General features: G+C 39.6%; 1 protein-coding gene and 1 long non-coding RNA gene across 4 annotated transcripts in view; one reads left to right on the forward strand and one right to left on the reverse strand.

Annotated features, from left to right (window-relative positions):
- The first annotated feature begins 1,505 nt into the window (after positions 1–1,505).
- LOC306993945 lies at positions 1,506–4,558 on the forward strand. The gene is made up of 4 exons (XR_013796577.1): positions 1,506–1,661; positions 2,997–3,676; positions 3,758–3,832; positions 4,215–4,558. It is a non-coding gene; the product is annotated as an uncharacterized lncRNA (long non-coding RNA).
- Positions 4,559–15,910: 11,352 nt separating this feature from the next.
- The window catches only part of ntrk3a (neurotrophic tyrosine kinase, receptor, type 3a), a 189,968-nt gene continuing 187,564 nt past the window's right edge, over positions 15,911–18,314 (reverse strand). For 2 of the 3 annotated variants that reach the window (XM_079603552.1, XM_079603553.1), the window contains exon 17: positions 15,912–17,523. In XM_079603552.1, coding sequence (XP_079459678.1) covers positions 17,338–17,523 — 186 coding nt within the window. In that variant the 3' untranslated portion in view covers positions 15,912–17,337. Of the gene's footprint in view, positions 17,524–18,314 lie in introns of all 3 variants that reach the window. The other variant, XM_079603551.1, reaches the window with a different exon arrangement.

Raw genomic sequence — 18,314 nt, forward strand, 5'->3', positions numbered from 1 at the left:
CAACGAACGTTAATAGGGTACAAAGCTGTTTTGAACACACTGACTATGATAGTATGAGCAAAAACAGTTGAAACATTCTTCAAAATATTTTCTTTTGTGCTACGCAGGGAAAATTAGCGTCGTACAGGTTTTTAAGAACATGAGTAATATTGACAAAATTTTCTTTTTAGGCTGAACTATCCTATTGATCTTTTTTTTTTTTTTTTTCTGGAAATCAAATAGAAAATACAAATTCACAAAGTCATTCCTTTGCAGGGTAGGAACTCTGTAAATGAACATGTAGGCCTAAACAAACACACTACCTCAGTGTAGCATTATGTAAGTAGTGAAGTGTCCCACCTTACGTGGTATAAACCCATAGTTTAGATTTGACTGCACCATCGCTAACAGTAAAAAGTGCTTTGTTTTCCCGTTGATACCGTGTGCCATGAGCCCTTGGGGGACGTGCTGAAAAGGGACTGCTTTATAGTGGATGAGAAACGGCAGCCTCCCTAAGCGTATGCCGGGGGGCCATATCCAGATGCATTATGGTGCTGCTGTATTATTTTCCTGATATAAAAGCGTGGAGGACCCATATTGATCATGGCACTCAGACGAGCCTGCTGTCTCCCCCTGGGGAACTCCAGCGTCTCTCTTTTCCGTTGCTTCTGATAAAGGGAAGATGCTCTCACTTGTGAAACACAAGAAAGCCTAGAAACACAACAGCACTGAGTAAGTGGCCACAGTTATACGCCCCATTTAGGTGTTGGACGCGATCCTGGCATGAAGGAACAATAAACGGAGAAGCCGATGAGCCGTCTGGAGATGTAACCAGAGCCTGCATTATTGGTGAGACCACTGTTTGATCAATTCACTGCGGTAATGCCATCGCATCCCTCATTAGTGACCACTTGATTGAGTCAAAGACAATTATGAGGTTCTGTGTTACATCTTTAATTAATTTTCACTTGTTTGAATGGGAAAACAATCAATGCAGCAGTAGGTCATGGCACTTGTAATTTTGAAATGTACACCAAACAAGACCTGGTTACATAGTTCGGCACAGAGAATCCAGTTATTGAGCTATTGATCTTATTGGTCTATCCAGTCTTATTCGTAACTCAAGAATTTGTCCCCCATATAAACACAAGTGTTTTTGATACGCTTGTATTTTAGTCGTCAACCTACCCATGTTTCATTGTCAGCCAATTGAGAAAGCCTATAGATTTTATGGGGTTCAGCATGCTGTTTATAACACAAAAGCATAATGCGAGATTTATCAGCAGAAGGGCCTAAATCAATCCAAAATCGCAATGCAACTTAAGCTCCTCAGTAGCGTCCATTCAATTAAAGTCCATTCTCCATGCTAGATTAATGCTAAGAAAGGGCAATGAGCTAAACTCACACAGAAAAGAAAATGTGTCAATACTATTATCCTCACGCAGACATGGAACTTTGGTTTTCATTATAGTTTGACTGAATGAGGGCTGCCGTTCTAACCCGTAACACTTTTTATGTACCCAAAGGAGATCGCAGAATACATGCCCAGGAGGAATATCCAACAATCCTGACACATTTCTAGCAGCCTGGTCTTATAGTGTCGGCAGATGTGTGAACGTCATGATGTGCCTGATCTCCGCCAGCGCCTGGTACTCCCATGGATAAATGCGGTGCATTAAAAGGTACATTAAAGAAGTGGAGAAAATAGCTCACTTTCTGAAATGTTAATGGGACCTCAGGTTATGCGTTTTTAATAAATCATAAAGCAGCCGTGGTTTCGGCAAGAAAGCGAGCGCTAGGAATTGCCCTGGCCACCTTAATATATAATTTAATTCTTGAAAAATAGCCTCTTTACTTACCGAAACCTGTCAGTGTACTGTTAATTGAATGCTTTGATGCTGGCATTTCATAAATGAGGAGGGATGGAATGGAGGAAAAAACATTTACAGACTTTTATTTTATCTAGGCCATGCGAAATAAGTGTCATGAACAGCCTTTTTCTTATCAGGGAAACCTCCAAATTCATGTCTTTCAGAACTTGTATTAAAGGAATAGTTCATGAATAGTCATTTACTCACCATCATGTTGTTCTTAACCTGTATGACACTATTCCTTCTGTGGAACTGTAGAACTCTTTCCCATTACAATGAATTAGGACAAATAGTTTATGATTGACTAGATCATGAAATAAGTAGCAATGTCGGATTCATGAACGATTCATTCTTTTGAGTCAAATCTTTCCAATGAATCGGTTGAACCAAAATGTACGGTTCGTTCACGAATGAGACTGGTCTGGTTCCTAATGGAGGGCAAGACAGTGAATAAAAACGTAATGATTTGTGTATGATTTGTTGAAAACAATTGACTGATCCGGTTCCATTGGAGAGCAAGATTAGCTGTGAATAAAGACTTGAATTGGATCCATTCACATAAAGATGTCGTATCACATCAGAAGACCGCTTATAATGCTTTTGCATTGTTTTTGAAGTTTGAAAGTTCCTAATTCATATCCTTTTGTGTTTTGCGGAAGAACCAAAGTCTACGGGTTAGCAATGACAAAAGGATGGGTTAATAAGACTGGGCTGTTGGGTGAACTGTACCTTTAAGAAACTAAATGGTTTTTGTCTGTTGATTTTTGAATACAAAGTAAACATGTCTGGATTTCAACAAGGGGCAATGCAAATTACCCTCCTAAAGATTGCCACAGATATTATAAACAAAAACTATAATATGCTGTGGTAATAGATATAATAATGCAGTAATCATTGGGGGAATAATGCGTTAAATTAAACCATCATTGATGCTTTGCACATGCGTCCCCAGTCGCTCGCACACAACACCTCAGTTTCTATTGTACAGTGTGTACCCGGGAGAAAGCCGACTTTCACCCTCCTTTCCAACCTTCAAAGGCTTGTCATCTCACCCTGTCTGCATAATTCATTACCAGTTTGACTTGCGTGGTGTTTGTAATGTCTGATCTGTAAATTGCACCGACGCAGGTCTGGTCTGATTCACAGTTGCCTGTCATTGCACTGGGAGTTCCACGGAGAGATGAATAACCCGAAGTCTGGTTGGGAATCAGAAGAAGTGGTTGTGAATGAAGAGTAAATTGAAAAACAGCAAAGGAAACAACAACAAACCAAAGATAAATGCCATGCAAAATGAACTTTTCAGATTAACAACACTTTATGAAGGCCTTTGTTATGTTAAAGCTGTTTATTTATCACTGGTGCCACTAAACAGAATTGCAATGCATTAACTTGAGCAGTCTGACTTTGTGTATTCATGAAGTGAAGCTTAGCAAACATGCTTCATAAATGTTCTCTGTTCCACCACAGACTGCATTGAAGAGGTGAAAGTGAGGAACGGGGTCATTATGGATTTAGACTGGCAGGTCGGCTTTATCTTATCTTCAGTCGCCTGGTGTGCAGCATGAGAGATGTGTCATGTTCATTCCTCAAGACGATCTCACACTGTCTTAATTAAAGACGAAGGGCTCCACGGCCTGCATGTAAATTAGAGATCTATTAAACTGCTGTCTCTCGCTTTATGTTGGGTCAGAGCGATGGCAGGAGATACTCAAAAAAAGATTTACAGCTATCAATCACGCCATAACGCTTTGGATCAGAGGACTGGAGGCAGAGGTGGAGATGAGAAGGGCGACCTCATTAACGAGGAACTAATCAAGATTTGACAGGTACCATATTTTGGATGATTCATTAGAAATATACTTAAAAATATATATATTTTTTTGCATTTTGTTCCTTTCGCAATACAGGCGTTCAGCTACAGTGAATCTGCCACTGCACTCTGGCTGCAATGACCCCTGAAGAGAATATGGTGCTGGATCAAGGTAAAAATGAACTGTCCTGGTTTTATTATTCTCTATTTGGATCCACAGTAAATACATTTCAACTTCTAGGTACAATTAGCAACACTCAATCATATTAATAACTGCATCTTTGAGCTACAATCATCACTAGTCTTCCTGTCTTGTCTGGGAAGCAGACACACTCTGTCAGTTTAAATCTAGACTAAAAACACATCTCTTTAACCTGGCATACACACAACACATCATCAATTTCTATTATTCAAATCAGTTAAAGGATTGTTAGGCTGCATAAATTTGGTCAACCGGAACCGGGAACACTTCCTATAACATCTGATGTTGTCACATCATAAGAAGAATGGCATCTGTGCTAATATTAGTCTGTCTGTCTCATCTTTATCCCGAGGTTACTGCAGTCTGGTCTATATCCAGATCAGATGGTGGACCTGCACCTAGACACGACCGAAACGCAGCCCTGCATGTCAGCAGAGATCCTGTCGATTGACAATCCAGAGCTGGACGATGACATCCTTTTTTTTTTTTTTTTTTTGCAGAACTGCTTTATAGATGAAATGAACTCATTGAATAATTGATGATTTTTACAATTGAACTGAATCAACACTGAACTGACTTCACTGAACAGAACAACAGCAAAATGTATGATTTTTCTGTTATCACTGTAAAACTGCTTTGAAACAATCTGTGTTGTATAAAGTGCTATATAAATAAAGGTGACTTGACTTGACACCCAACACAGCAAACAACATTAATTCACATTACGCACCTGGGTAGGGTTGCATCAGCCATTCATAAATTCTTACTTAAATTGGAGCTTAAGTTCACACTAGATGCGTTGTAACTACTAGCTATGCTTTATTCGGTTATTATTTTTTTAAAGCAGAACATAGCTAGTAGGTGTAAGCTCTCCGTAAAGTAGGCTAATGCAAAGTCACACAATATGACGTTTACCCTTAATGATCGCATAACAGCCTTCAAATACATAAGCAGAAGTTGTGTTTAAATACGGTGAATTTCAGTTTATTCTTCATTCGAACTTATTTTGCCTCATGTAGCTGTAAGAAAAGTTTCATTTAAATACAATAGGCCTATACTTAATCATGAATAACACAATATTCATTTTTATATGCATGTAAATAACATTCAGAAACTGTATTTGAAATTAACTCCAATGAGGCCTTTACTGCACACCCCTCATTTTGGCAAGTGGGGCATAAATGACATACCCAAAATTAAAAGGTTGCTGCTCATAAGTTATTCTGAATAGACACATGAGCAACATATTTTTAGAAAGCCAACTCTTGAGAGTTTACAGTTCAAGACTCATAACTATGCAGACTGTTATTAATATGGAGATATATAAGCTATAAAAAAAATGTGTTACATTTTTGAATGTATAAAATGATTATATGGATGTGGTATAACACGTATAATCACAATCAAAGTGAAGCCACAAGTCTGGTCATGCATTATTTCAAATCTGAGGATGGTATCTGTAAAACTATGCATTTGAAACATTTTGTAAGACCATGTCATATGAGTTTTTAGAAAAGGCTGATAGGTTGCTTAAAAAAATATTGTATTGCCCTGTAAACACCAAGCGTGATGCACAAGCACTGAAAAGTGAAGCCAAAGCGTCTCGATCGCCCCCCGGTGGCTGGTCCTAGTATAGGTCATAAACCCCGCCTCCCGACTTGTTTAGACCAAAACAATTAAATTACACTTCAAATACATTTTTTCCAAAGGTGGTTTCTGTCATTTGCTGTATGTTTCTGTCATCTCATCACGCTAATGTAAGTTCAAGTGTCTGTTTTTTTTTTATAAGTTTGTTTTTAGTTAGTTACGTGATGCTATAAAAACAGTGGAGTAACGTCATGATTGACAGCTGTGATTGACAGGTTGGCACCAACGGACTTTTTTTCGGGATCTGAGGAGGACAGGAGATAGTATTTACTCTATTTTAACAAGCTTCTTGTCATCTTGCAATCAACAGACATCAAAATTGGAGGAACGGAGCAGACATGGAGAGTGCATTCCGCGAGAGTGAGGGCGGGCCGTTGATTTACTTCCTGCTCACTATGGCGCAGGTCTGGTCCCGAATTCGCTACTGCGCAGACTCAAGTCCCAAGATGTCAGCGCCATAGACCCTTTTACAGCCCACGTGATCAAATAGTTGCGCGCGCATTTTGGCAACGGAAGTGGTGTTGTTCCCCACTGGCTCTAACATGTTAGCAACTCCGAAAGTTTATCAAAACGGTTTCCCAGCATCAAAATGTCTGGTTGTTACGTTTACGGTTGCACTAATCGATATTCCACCAAGGGGCTTAAAGGTTGTGTATGTAAGAATTGTCTAAAGAACTTTTTTTCAAATTGGCTTAAACTGTCTTTATATACCAATACATAATTAAAATGTAAGTACTTTGAAAAGAGTGAGTATAAAAATTGAGTGACTATAGTGTATTTAATCTTCAAAAAACAGCTCATTAATTCCTACCGGGACGAAACAAGTAATTGGCTTGCGCGACTGTCACTCTCCGTCGCCATGACTACCGCCGCTATTACTAGCTCTGCCCACGTGCGCGCAGTCGCGCACCCGTTTGTAGGTGGGAGTGAATGGAATTAATGAGCTGTGTTTATTGAAGATTAAATACACTAGAGTCACTCAGTTTTTTATACTCTCTATTTCAGAGTACTTGCATTTTAATTATGTATTGGTATATAAAGACAGTTTAAACAAATTTGAATAAAAGTTTTTTTAGACAATTCTGACCTACCCTACCTTTAAGTTTTATAAGATTCCGACAGGATCAAGGCCATTTCAGTAGAACCGGCAGCGCATGTGGCTGCAGGCGATTAAACGTGATGATTGGAGCGAAAGACATAATAAAAAATGTTCGCGTCTGCAGCACCCACTTATTTATATACTGTTAATGCCTGACACTCTGCTGATTCTCGCCATACTTCCGTTGACAATATGCGCGCGCATACGTTGCTATGTCATCATTGTGTACAAACAGTAAAAGGGTCTATAGGGACACTGGTGGCTTCAGTTCTCACCAATGGAAGAGAGTGAAGGGGCGTCGTCCATCTTTTTTTACAGTCTATATGGTAAACACCCATTTGCAATCTATTATGGTACGGAGAAAAAACAAGTGCAAAAGTGTTTTGTCAGTGCAAAATGCTTGTGGTTACCAGGGTGTTGCCAAGGTGTTCCGATTGGCTCTTACATTTTATGCAGTCGCTAGGCTGTTCTGGGTCTTTGCCAGGGCATTGGTTTTCTAAGTGGATTTTAATGCATTGCTCTGTGGTCACTTGGGCGGTTGCCAGGGCATTGCTAAGATGTTTTTAGTGTGTTTTAGCACATTACTAAGTGTTTTTAGCACATTGCTGGAGTGTTTTAAAGAAATAAGGGAATATTCCAGTACAAGTCTATGAATTTTTCCTCTAGTATGTAGCACATATATAAATAATTATGAAAAATAGGTCCCAGGGTTACCAGGGCATCAAATAAGGTCTAATTTGCTATTGTCTCTGAACCATGCTACTGCAGAGGGTTAGAAGAGGACGGTGCTTTACACTGCGTTCTCTGGAAAGGTCACGACTAAAGAGGTTATCGCCACACTGCAGGTAGAAGCGCTCAATGCCTCCTCCTTCCCACCCCGGAGACAGGCTGTCGTGGATGCAGAGTGATTTGGGTGCATATAATATATGGCTGTGATGGCAGCAGTGGCTATATCATGTGTGTGTGAATGAGGAGACCGTTATTTCTCTCAAGGTCAGATGGCAAAGCAGCTAAAGGGGTTTTAGGATGCCCTGTTAGCTCAGATGACTTTAGGCTGTAATTCAGGTATTTTACAGCTTCAAGAGTCATATTAAAATAAAAATATTGCCAAGAATCGGTGACAATAGTGAATATGGTCGCAGGTCTGTTCTGATGGTGTCAGCTTTTTCCCAACACCCAAATGTCCACTATTTAACAAATTACATTTTCAAATGATAAAAAATATAAATGAAATCAATACTTTATTCTGCAAGGGTGCATTAAATTGATCAAAATATGTGACCGTTTATTATTATTATTTTTTTACATTGTTACAAATTTTTTTTTCAAATAAATGCTGTTCTTTTGAACATTCTATTTTCATCAAACATTGATAACATCAACATCAACATTGATAAAATAAGAAATGTTTCTTGAGAAGCAAATCAGCATTAGAATTATTATTACTTATGACACTGAAGATTAGAGTAATGATGCTGAGAAATCAGCTTTGCAATCACAGGAATAAATTGCATTTTAAAATAGACTGAAAACTGTAAAATATTACAATTTGAAATAAGAGTTTTCACTGTATTTTTGATCAAATAAATGCAGCCTTGGTGAATATAAGAGATTTCTCTCCAAAACATTCTCTTGATGAAATAAATTAATTATGAAACCTAATATTTAAATCCAGAAAAAAAAAAAGAAATCACACAAAGGGAAGTGTATTTTTTCTTTTTATTTATAGAATAAGTCTACATAAATCATCATAGGATACATAGTTAGTTACAGCTGTTTTTAGTTTATAGATGGATCAGTAAACGGAACACAGGTGGATTAACGATGAGTTACAAATAGAGGAACCGTGAGATTTTTTTTCACACCTCGTTCCTTCGTCATTCGAACGAGGGTTCGGACAAGATGATAGAAATACTCAGGAGAAATCGTAAAGTCAGCACTTGAGCTAGGACTTCTCAGATGGAAAATACATTACTGTGAATGCCAGAGGGTGTCACAAAGTTATTATATTGAAACCATACACAGCTCAATGGCAATGAAAACACAAAATATCTGCACTCATCATCACACATAAATATTCAGACATTTGTACTCGACATTGCCCGACTGCTGCTCTTGCATTTGCCCAGATGAAAAAGACCACATATATAAACAGATGTGTAGCTTAAATGTCTCCCATAGTTGAATATTGCAATGGAATTTTCCGACACACAATTCACAGGAAGAGAAATATATTAGGTGTAAAGATGAATACGACGATGATAGTGACACACACACAGATATTGCTAATGAGTAATATGAGTTTCATTGAACATGGTTTTATGAATCGCTTAGCTTCGTTTACTGTATATACTGCCCATGTGACATCAATACCAAAAAGCGTCAATGAACAAGCTGTTGAACAAAGCGTCCATTTAAAAAGACACGAAAAAGTATGAAAACTTGTTGACATGGATTTGAGGCTTCTGCAATACAGCCTCCCTGTAATATATTTCTCTTCCACCAATATCTACCAGTGTTGTGACTGTTACTGGAAACAAAGAGTCCAATCACATACATGATTAGGATTCAATCTGTTCTCCCTGCATTCCAGATCCCTGTCCGGCCTTTCCTCTAGAGCCCAGGCACCATGACAAAAAGATCAGCTCAGACATCTACTTTTCAAGTGCACGTCCACTGCCTGGAGGGCCAGGATGTTTGAGAGATGAAAAGATGGTCAAAACAATACATGGTGAGCCATATTGTTTGGACGAGAATCCTGTTGCCTGCAGAGTTTAATATAGCTGAGGTTGGCTTTTAAAACAAGGTTGGAAATGTCAGTTCCTGCTGTGGCTTTTTAGGCATCGATTGGATTTAGCACTGCAAGAGTAGCATTTCCTTTGCTTCCACTGCAGTGTTTATCTGTATTATATCCATTCCATCCCAATCATTTTTCCCTGTTTCACAAACTATAAAGCTAACTGGTCCGATAGAAAGCGTGTGCATATACTTCTAACGTGATTCCTATAACATACTTCCTCATATGGCTTTACATACCAAATAGACGTTCTATCTATGGCTTGCATTACAAGATTGACATTATTTAGCAAAAAAAATTTAGCAAAACAAAAACAAAAAGTTTGATCTGAAAGGTTTAAAAAAGAAAATGCAAAAAAAATAAACTGCTTTACAAAGAAACAATCTTCAGAATCTTAATTGGCATTTTTTAATCACCAGTCTTTATCTGAGAAACAGATTCGAAGACTTTACAAAAAATTACGAATTTGCCAATAATTCAAATGCTGTCTTATATCCATTGACTAATGCTTATATGAATGATGCAATGTTATTATGCCTTACATCAAAGATGACACTGCTGTATCACTATCTCTTCTTCATATTATTATGTATTCTAAAAAGATTTTGTAAATAGGGCAGAAATTATTAATAATATAAGATTTTAGACAACATTGCCAGACCTTTCGAGAGAAAGAAAGTGTAACTTTACAGCTTTGTCACATTTCCACCAAAAGCTACTTAAGTTCCCATCAAAAACATCTTATACCAAGTCTGATCGAAACACACAAAGCTTGAAACTTGATGCTAACATCTTAGCTTAGCTCGCTACAGTTAAAAAAGTCAAAGCCCAGTGAGTATTAAGCTAAAACTGTTTGGTCCTCAGCAGCGACTATAACCCGAATATAGCATCCGGAATACGTACTATAATGTTCGCTTAATATTTATTATCCCACTTTTATAGCTATCCTCATACCAAATCTACATACTGTACAAAAAACACTTGACTGATACAATTGTCAGTTTCTAAAAGCATTTGATCTCTAAAAACATCCCTGTGTAGAATAGCATGGTAGATGATTGTTACGCCGCCACGGAAAATAAAGCATATGTGTCCTACATTGCTACTACTTTGACCTAAGGCCAATTCATTATTAATTCTGGCCTTCTTCTCTTGCTGTCGTTCAGCTATCAAACACTCTCTGATAGCAATGGCCTAAAATGTTAGTCTCTAGGGTCTGCTTGTAGTAATAAATAACTGTTTGCATAATCGCATTAGCATTATGTGCATTAATAAAAGAATACGAGGAGACACTGACACAGATTTCACCACATTCCCGTTTAGGTTGTGTCCTGATCTCATGAAAATAGGCTAAATGTGTCATGAACTATATGTCAGCTCTATCAAGGTTTCATTGAAACTGATAGGCCAGGTGTCACACTCTAACTGTGACTCAAACATGTTCTTGTTACGCTGTAGTCAGAGGCTAGTTTGCAGTATTATGATTTAAACGTATGGTGTTGTGGGTGGCAGTGCTAGTGCAGACGAGCTGTGATCTGAAATGTCACCCAAGTTCTGAGGCAAACGTAGGCAGCATAGAGTGAGTCACAGACTCGCCACCCCACTTCTGCTCTATTCATCCTTCTCACTATTTTTAGTCCGGTTATTGTATGGGAGGAACCCTGCTAGCACTCTCTTAACTCTAATGTTAGCCATGCCGCTAAGGAAGACATTTATAGCAATCTCTCAGGAGTTGCTCCTCGAGTCAGAGAGCCCTGATTTATTCATTGTTGGGTTATAGGCGACATTAGTTAAAGGCAGTGTTTTGAATGGTGCTTTTACAATTACAACCATGCAGTAAAAAATAGCTTGCAACAACCTAAAGTTAGTATGCTGGTCTTGGTTGATCTCCCAGTTCAACTGGGCCAGCTGATCGAAGAGCAGTCTTTAGCAGGACAATCTGCTAAACAACATCTTGGCAAGGCTGGGACTAGCTAAGACCAGCAGCAAAACCCTTATACACAAGCATACTGCATCAAGACGTTTGGAAAGGCTACAGCTAGAAAGAAAAAAGTGACTTATTGGCTCCTCATTGAGCTGACAACTGGCAGTTTATTTTACAAACTTGGCCAACAAAAGGGTAACGACTAATCGTCATGCTGTTTAGATATTGAGCTTTGACCAACAAGGTTACAGTCATTATCTGGTACAAGTGAAAAGAAACAATTACAAGCGAAATAACTTTTCACTCAGAGTTGGAACTGCCTTGTAGTAATCACCTCGGTAAAACATCTTTCTCCCAGTCTGACCAGAGAGTGGAACGAGGTTGAATAATACATTTAAGAGACTGAGCAAAGAGCTCAGTCCTTTTTTGTTCTGATTGACAAGCATTCTTCTGTGGAACAAAGGGCTGTAGTCTCTATTAGGAAATAAAACAGTTCTGTACAAAAAGGAGAGAGAGAGAGAGAGAGAGAGAGAGAGAGAGAGATAGAGTGTGTGTGTGAGAGAGAGAGAGAGAGAGAGAGAGAGAGAGAGAGAGAGAGAGAGAGAGAGAGAGAGAGAGAGAGAGAGAGAGAGAGAGAGAGAGAGATACACCTTGATGTCCACCTAAACCCTTTGGCAAATCTATACTTGCTGGTGGACTAGTAAACTCGGGGAAGGGTGGGCAAGGCTAGGACAGATCGCCATTTGTTCAACATTTCCGTTCCAAAAAATATAACATCCCCTCCTAAACAGACACGCATACGGACCTCTCTTGGATCAGTGTGCATGTGCTGGCTCATGCTTCCCACTTTCCTTTTCACACAGGGAAAGAGGGGGCCAAGGTACCTTTGGAATAGAAGATCCGAGATGCTTCTTGCATCCTAATGAGAGCCGTCAGCACGCTCACAGCAGCAAGGTTAATCTAGATGTCAAAGTCTGCTGACAGTGCAGGAGATTGCTCCGGGGTGACATCCCCATCTGAAGTCTTAATGCCGCAGTCAATTTTAACCTCCCTTTTAAAGAAAACCGGAGTTGCATTTGGCCAGGCTTTTCCCCGAGTTAAATGCACAACTGTCCTTGGAAGCGGGTTCAGCTTTTCCCACAGCTCAGGAGATCTGCCGGCCTAAACTATAGATCACTTTAGGTTCTAAGTAACAAGATTCACATGCTTGTCCATGTGCCAGAGTGTACAGCAACTGCAGCGTGAGCTGAGTCAGGCTCTCAAAATGCAGCTGGCCCTTTCTCAGGGATATCGCTACTTCAGATGTATAAAAACACTGCCATTGTTATATTCGTATCATCAGCAGAGTGCGACATGAATCGACCACAAGTTTGGAACGTCTTCTTTCCACAGTACATTAAGAGTACTTAAGCCGCAATGCACTGGAGGTAGATAAGGACTTGTTCTGGTAGTCTCATTTGTAATTTAGGAGTGGGGTTTCAAATCAGATAAGGATCTTTAATTAAATGTTTTGAAGGCAATGAAAATGAGTTTTATCCAGCAGGCAAAAAAACGAATAGCATGTTTTATGTGAGTCACAGTAACAGCAGAAGATCTGCAGCGACAACAATTTGGGATAACAGATTCAATCAGTAAGATATTCAGCGTGACTGCATCTCTTGAAGATTAATGCTCCAGGTGGCCACATCAAGTGTCGGGGGGCTAAATGAGTTCTAAAAGCTGGTCGGCTAATTTGATGGGGTTGTTACTGGTTTTGAAAGAAGCAAAGCTTGGATTAGTATTGCCTCCAAGTGCTCAAAACAGAATATTTTAAAGGCAGTAATTCGGGTTAAAAAAGTTAACACATGACGTCTTAAAACGTTTTGCAGGCAAATCTAGACATTGGATTTGAACAACATTGCCGGTGATTGGCCAATTACAGTTTTTCTTCTTCACTTTGCCCTAGTAAAGCAGTCTTGCATGCGCTAAATGCTTTGGTAAATCAGGCCCACAGAAGGTAGGATAAATGGATGAGGAGAGAGCTGATCTGAGATCAGCAGCGAAGCGTGACAGTGCCAAGGTTTCTGCAGCCCTTCTGCAGGGTTATGAAGTGCTGAAAGAGAGCTCATTCCAGACGTAATGTTCCAGCTTCCTGCCTCGCTTCTTCTCCTCATGATTAAGGTCTTAAACCTCTCATCAATCGCCCTGCGCCTGCTCGCTGCCATGGCGGCGGTAAGCGAGAGAGGGAGTTTCTGCTTGCCTCACAGCTCTGAATGCTTAACTCAACTCTGTTAGCCTGCCAACAGACAGCGCTGTGGCACTTCTATCCACTCTGTTAGCGTGTGACCTTCACTGATTCATCCCTCCTACCCCTCTCTTTCTCACACACACCGATACAGCCACACACACCTCTCTTCTCTGCCTCAGGGGGATTACCGAAAGACTGGCCATCATATTTAAGGATATCTAAAAGCCCGGGCCAAAAACTCATTTCATTGGTAATTTCCACCCATTTCTGCAAGGTGAAGTCATTAGAGTCGCGGCAACCCCTGGAGCTGCCATATCGTCACCCTGCTGTCACACTCTCTCTCTTCTGATCCCCCTCTCCAAACCAGCTGTGGCTTACACACTCGCGTCCTTTCATTTACAGAAACTACTAATTCAGTTGGCGCTAGTTCTCCGACGGCTTCAGGTGATAAAGATACAGCCTCCCCACTCCCCGCATCTAACGCCGCCCGACCCCTTCTCGCCGCGTTTGTATAATCCACATTTCACAGGTCGTTGAGCCACGATCGGTCTCACCAAGCAAACCACAGAGAAATGTTTGACTCTTTCAACCCTGTTAGTCACAGTTATGTACCCAATGACTCAAATAATCTTCAGTAACCACCGCCGCAAGAGTGAGCCACAAACTTTAGTCCTCTTCAGGAAACATGTAGGAACTAAGTGCAGTTTATTTGTTAGAGATATATAGTATGATTTGGTTTCAGAAGTGGAAAATGCTGGTCAGTCATTAAACAAATGGCAAGTTGCAAATACAATAGTTCACTTAAAGTTGTTTCAAACCTGTATGAATGTATTTCTTCTGTGGAACACAAATAAATATATTTTAAAGAATATCGGAAACCAGACAGTTGATGGACCCCATTGACTTCGATAGTAGGAAAAAAAAATACTATGGAAGTCAATAGGGTTCATCAACTGTTTGGTTATCGACATTCATCAAAATATCTTCCTTTGTGTTCAGCAGAAGAAAGAAATGCATACAGGTTTGAAACAACTTGCGGGCGAGTAAATTATGACAGAATTTTAATTTTTAAGTGAAGTATTCCTCTAATAATATTGCTAAAGACTGCCACGGTGGAGATGAAGGGGGTTGACCAAGGAAGAAATAATAGCCTGTTCATGTAACGTATCATTTTCATATTTTGAACTCAGCCCCACGTGCATTCTCTAAATCTTGTCTCTACGGGAAAAGCTGGGAATTGCTTCCATTGCCAAAAGTGACATTTTATCTGTTTCCTTCCAATTAGAACCTAATTCAGCATGAATGCTCACTGCGTACTACAATTGACACGTAAAATCTGGTATGCCACATCAATGAGAGATTTGCAGAAATTACAATGAGTAAAGAGGACTGTGTTTAAAATGCCGTCCCAAACTGAGGGCTCGTCCAGGTGCTAGAGGAAAGCAGGCCTGTTTACTTAATAAAACTCAAGTCTTTTCCAGCAAGCAGTTGGGTACCCATACTAGGGTAAATTTCCACTGTAACTTTCCTGCACAAAAGCTTGGTGTGCAAAATTGCAAAGTCAGTGTATATCTGCAGCAGGGCCCCGTAGCTGACGAGAATATCAAAATGAGGAGCATCTTATCACACATAAGCACATCGCTGACGGTGTTATTGAAAGACTTTTGCAATTTCCCCCTTGTCATAGATGTGGAGAGAATTATCTGGCCACTGTGGGAAGCAGAAAGAAACAACACAACAAGATCAACAAATGTTCAAGTCACTTCCTCTGCGCCAGGAACTTTTCCTGATGTGAAAGGTGAGATTATGGTTAAGTGCAAATGTGTTCTGTCGAACGGTGATGGGCAGGTTGCCTCGAACAGCAATTTAAGTCACGGTTCCTGATAGAGACCTGTGAAAAGCAGGAAAGTTTTTGACATTTTTCACTTTTGGTAATGGTTTAGTTGGGATAAAGTTGCGAGAATCAAAGTGAGCACTCGCACATAGAACACATAAAATGTTCCGCTGTTGATATATGTAAGGGTTAAGCTAAATTCACGTTGAAGTTCTAAATCGTCACTTATTGTGTGCTCAAGAATCGTTTGCACAGATAGGCACACTGCAGCTGAACTAAAGATTACTTGGCTGATTTATTCCACGTGTAATGATTATAGATTTATCATTAGACAAATACTGAGCCACAGATCACCTTGAATGAAAAGCATGAGCCAGCAAAACTGAGAGAATATATTACAATAAAATCCAAATGTCACTTCAGAATAAATGAAGAATGTTTCAAAGAAGCCCTTTAGTACTAGGAAAGCTCCATCTTGATTATGCAATTATCGCATTATTGTGTTTACAAGAAAAGAAGAATATTACTTGACTGAATCTACAATGCTGTTATGGATTCTCTTCCATTATATTTTGATGACTCTATTAGCAGCGACAATATTTACTAGAGAAAACTGGTTGCAGAACTAGGAATGGACAGTGTTTCTTATGGAATTTAGCGCAGACATAATAAAAAAACGTTGCTCATGCTAGTTCTTCCAGTTAGCATAACCATCTCTCTTTTATTAATCAAACTATGGGAAAGGACGATATATTATGTTTGCAAAGCATACTGAGTTCATAAAAGCAATGAGGGCTAATGAATGGAATATGAGTATTTTCTGGGCATGATCTCACTTGGGAAACAATTCTACTGTTCCTGTTACATTCATTTCAGAAGCAAATGGTCTCTGGAATACAAGGAGCGAGGCAACATCTCATGATTTTCCTTTTGTGGTGTGTTTCAGCTTGAAAACCCTAACCGTTCTTGAGCTCTAGGTCACATCCAAAACAAAAAAGGGGGAAAACAAAAACAAAACAAAAAAACAAGTTCATTTAGAAATATCAACATACATTCTATGGACATGTGGAAAAATAAAAAAAAACATTAAAATATTATCAAAATATTTATAGAATTCACTCACCGTAACAGCACGCCAAGGAACTAAAATCATCTAATCAGGAAATGAAATAAGTTAACATACTGTTGCTTGTGACAGAAATTTACATTATATACATTCTTTTTTTTAAATAAACTCCTTTGTATTGATTGGTGGTTCCTTCAAGTTATTCCATTCACTAAAAAGCTCCTCAGAATATTTAAAAGCCCTGTTGGATACTTCCTGTAGAGTCAAAAAGAAGATCCGGCCAATCAGAGCGCAGTAAGGCTTTTTTCGGAAAAAAAGTCCTTGCCAATTCTCTGACATGGCAACGGTAAGCAGTCATATCCGAAAGGCGACCCTCAGCAAGAAACATGGCATACATCCACACTCGGAAGTGAAAGAAAAATAAATAAAAAATATATATATTTATAAAATGAAAAACAAGTAACCACGGGGAGAATTGTCAGGCAGTCAGGAAACTACAACAACAAAACAAAAAACTTTTTTTTTATTTTTTTAAATTTTAGGGGGAAATAAATGGTTTCCATTTTTCCTTTTTTAGAGTTTAAAAGTAGGCTGTTCTTACCAAAATGAAAAGAAAAAAAATAAAGAAATCGAGAAAGGAGACTCCTCTTCTAGCAGTAGAACTGTACATCTTTATATGCAGGTAAACAAAATGTAAAAGTGCTTTTTAAAGACTGTTATCCAGTGTATCGAAAGGAGTAGCAGGCACTTAAGTCCATCCCAAGTTGTAGTTGTCTGACAGTGGCGCAGTAAGGTACATGTTGTTTTGGGTAAATCCCAGGTTTTTCCGTTCCTCCGTTGGATAGACGCAGACAGACATCCGAACATATTCCCAACAAACGTTAGCCCAGGATATCCAGGTAGACAGGTGTGGCTTTACCCAAGGCATAAAGAATTTTCTGGATGTCTTTGATGTTCAACCTCTGCTGCGGTTCCCTCTGCCAGCATCCCAGCATAATGTCGTACACTTCCTTGGGACAAAGCCGTGGCCGCTCCAGCACACGTCCTTGTGTGATGCATTCGATTACCTGTGAAGACAGGGAGAAAGGAGTAGGGAATTACTGGTTGATAAATATTCTATTGCAGGGGTCTTCAACCTTTTCCAGGCCAAGGGCTCCTGTTACATATTGTATACAATTGAGCATTGCATTTTAAGCCTAGCCTTTAAGTATTTACATACTTTATGATAGCAACAATATTACAAAATCAAAACATATTAGGAGGGACAATAAAACATTAAGCTAAACTTTAGTTTTGAGTAATGTTAGTTTTTTTTAATGTACTTTATTTTATTTCAATAAATTATTCTAAGCCCTGAATCTGAATTTACTATTTGAAAATTTCGGAAAGGATTGACAGATTGATAGCTCTTTCTTGATTCTGTGGGTTGTGGTGCATGGCCGTTCTTAGTTGGTGGAGCGATTTGTCTGGTTCATTCCGATAACAGACGAGACTCCGGCATGCTAACTAGTTACGCGGCCCCGAGCGTCCAACTTCTTAGAGGGACAAGTGGCGTTCAGTCACGCGAGATGGAGCAATAACAGGTCTGTGATGCCCTTAGATGTCCGGGGCTGCACGCGTGCCACAATGGGCAGATCAGCGTGTGCCTACCCTGCGCCGAGAGGCGCGGGTAACCCGCTGAACCCCGCTCGTGATCGGGACTGGGGATTGAAACTGTGTCCCATCAACGAGGAATTCCCAGTAAGCACGGGTCATAAGCTCGTGTTGATTAAGTCCCTGCCCTTTGTACACACCGCCCGTCGCTACTACCGATTGGGTGGTTTAGTGAGGTCCTTGGATCGGCCCCGTCGGAGCTCCT

Source organism: Phoxinus phoxinus (genome assembly GCF_949152265.1).
Source record: "Phoxinus phoxinus genome assembly, chromosome: 25".
Classification (NCBI taxonomy): Eukaryota; Metazoa; Chordata; class Actinopteri; order Cypriniformes; family Leuciscidae; genus Phoxinus; species Phoxinus phoxinus.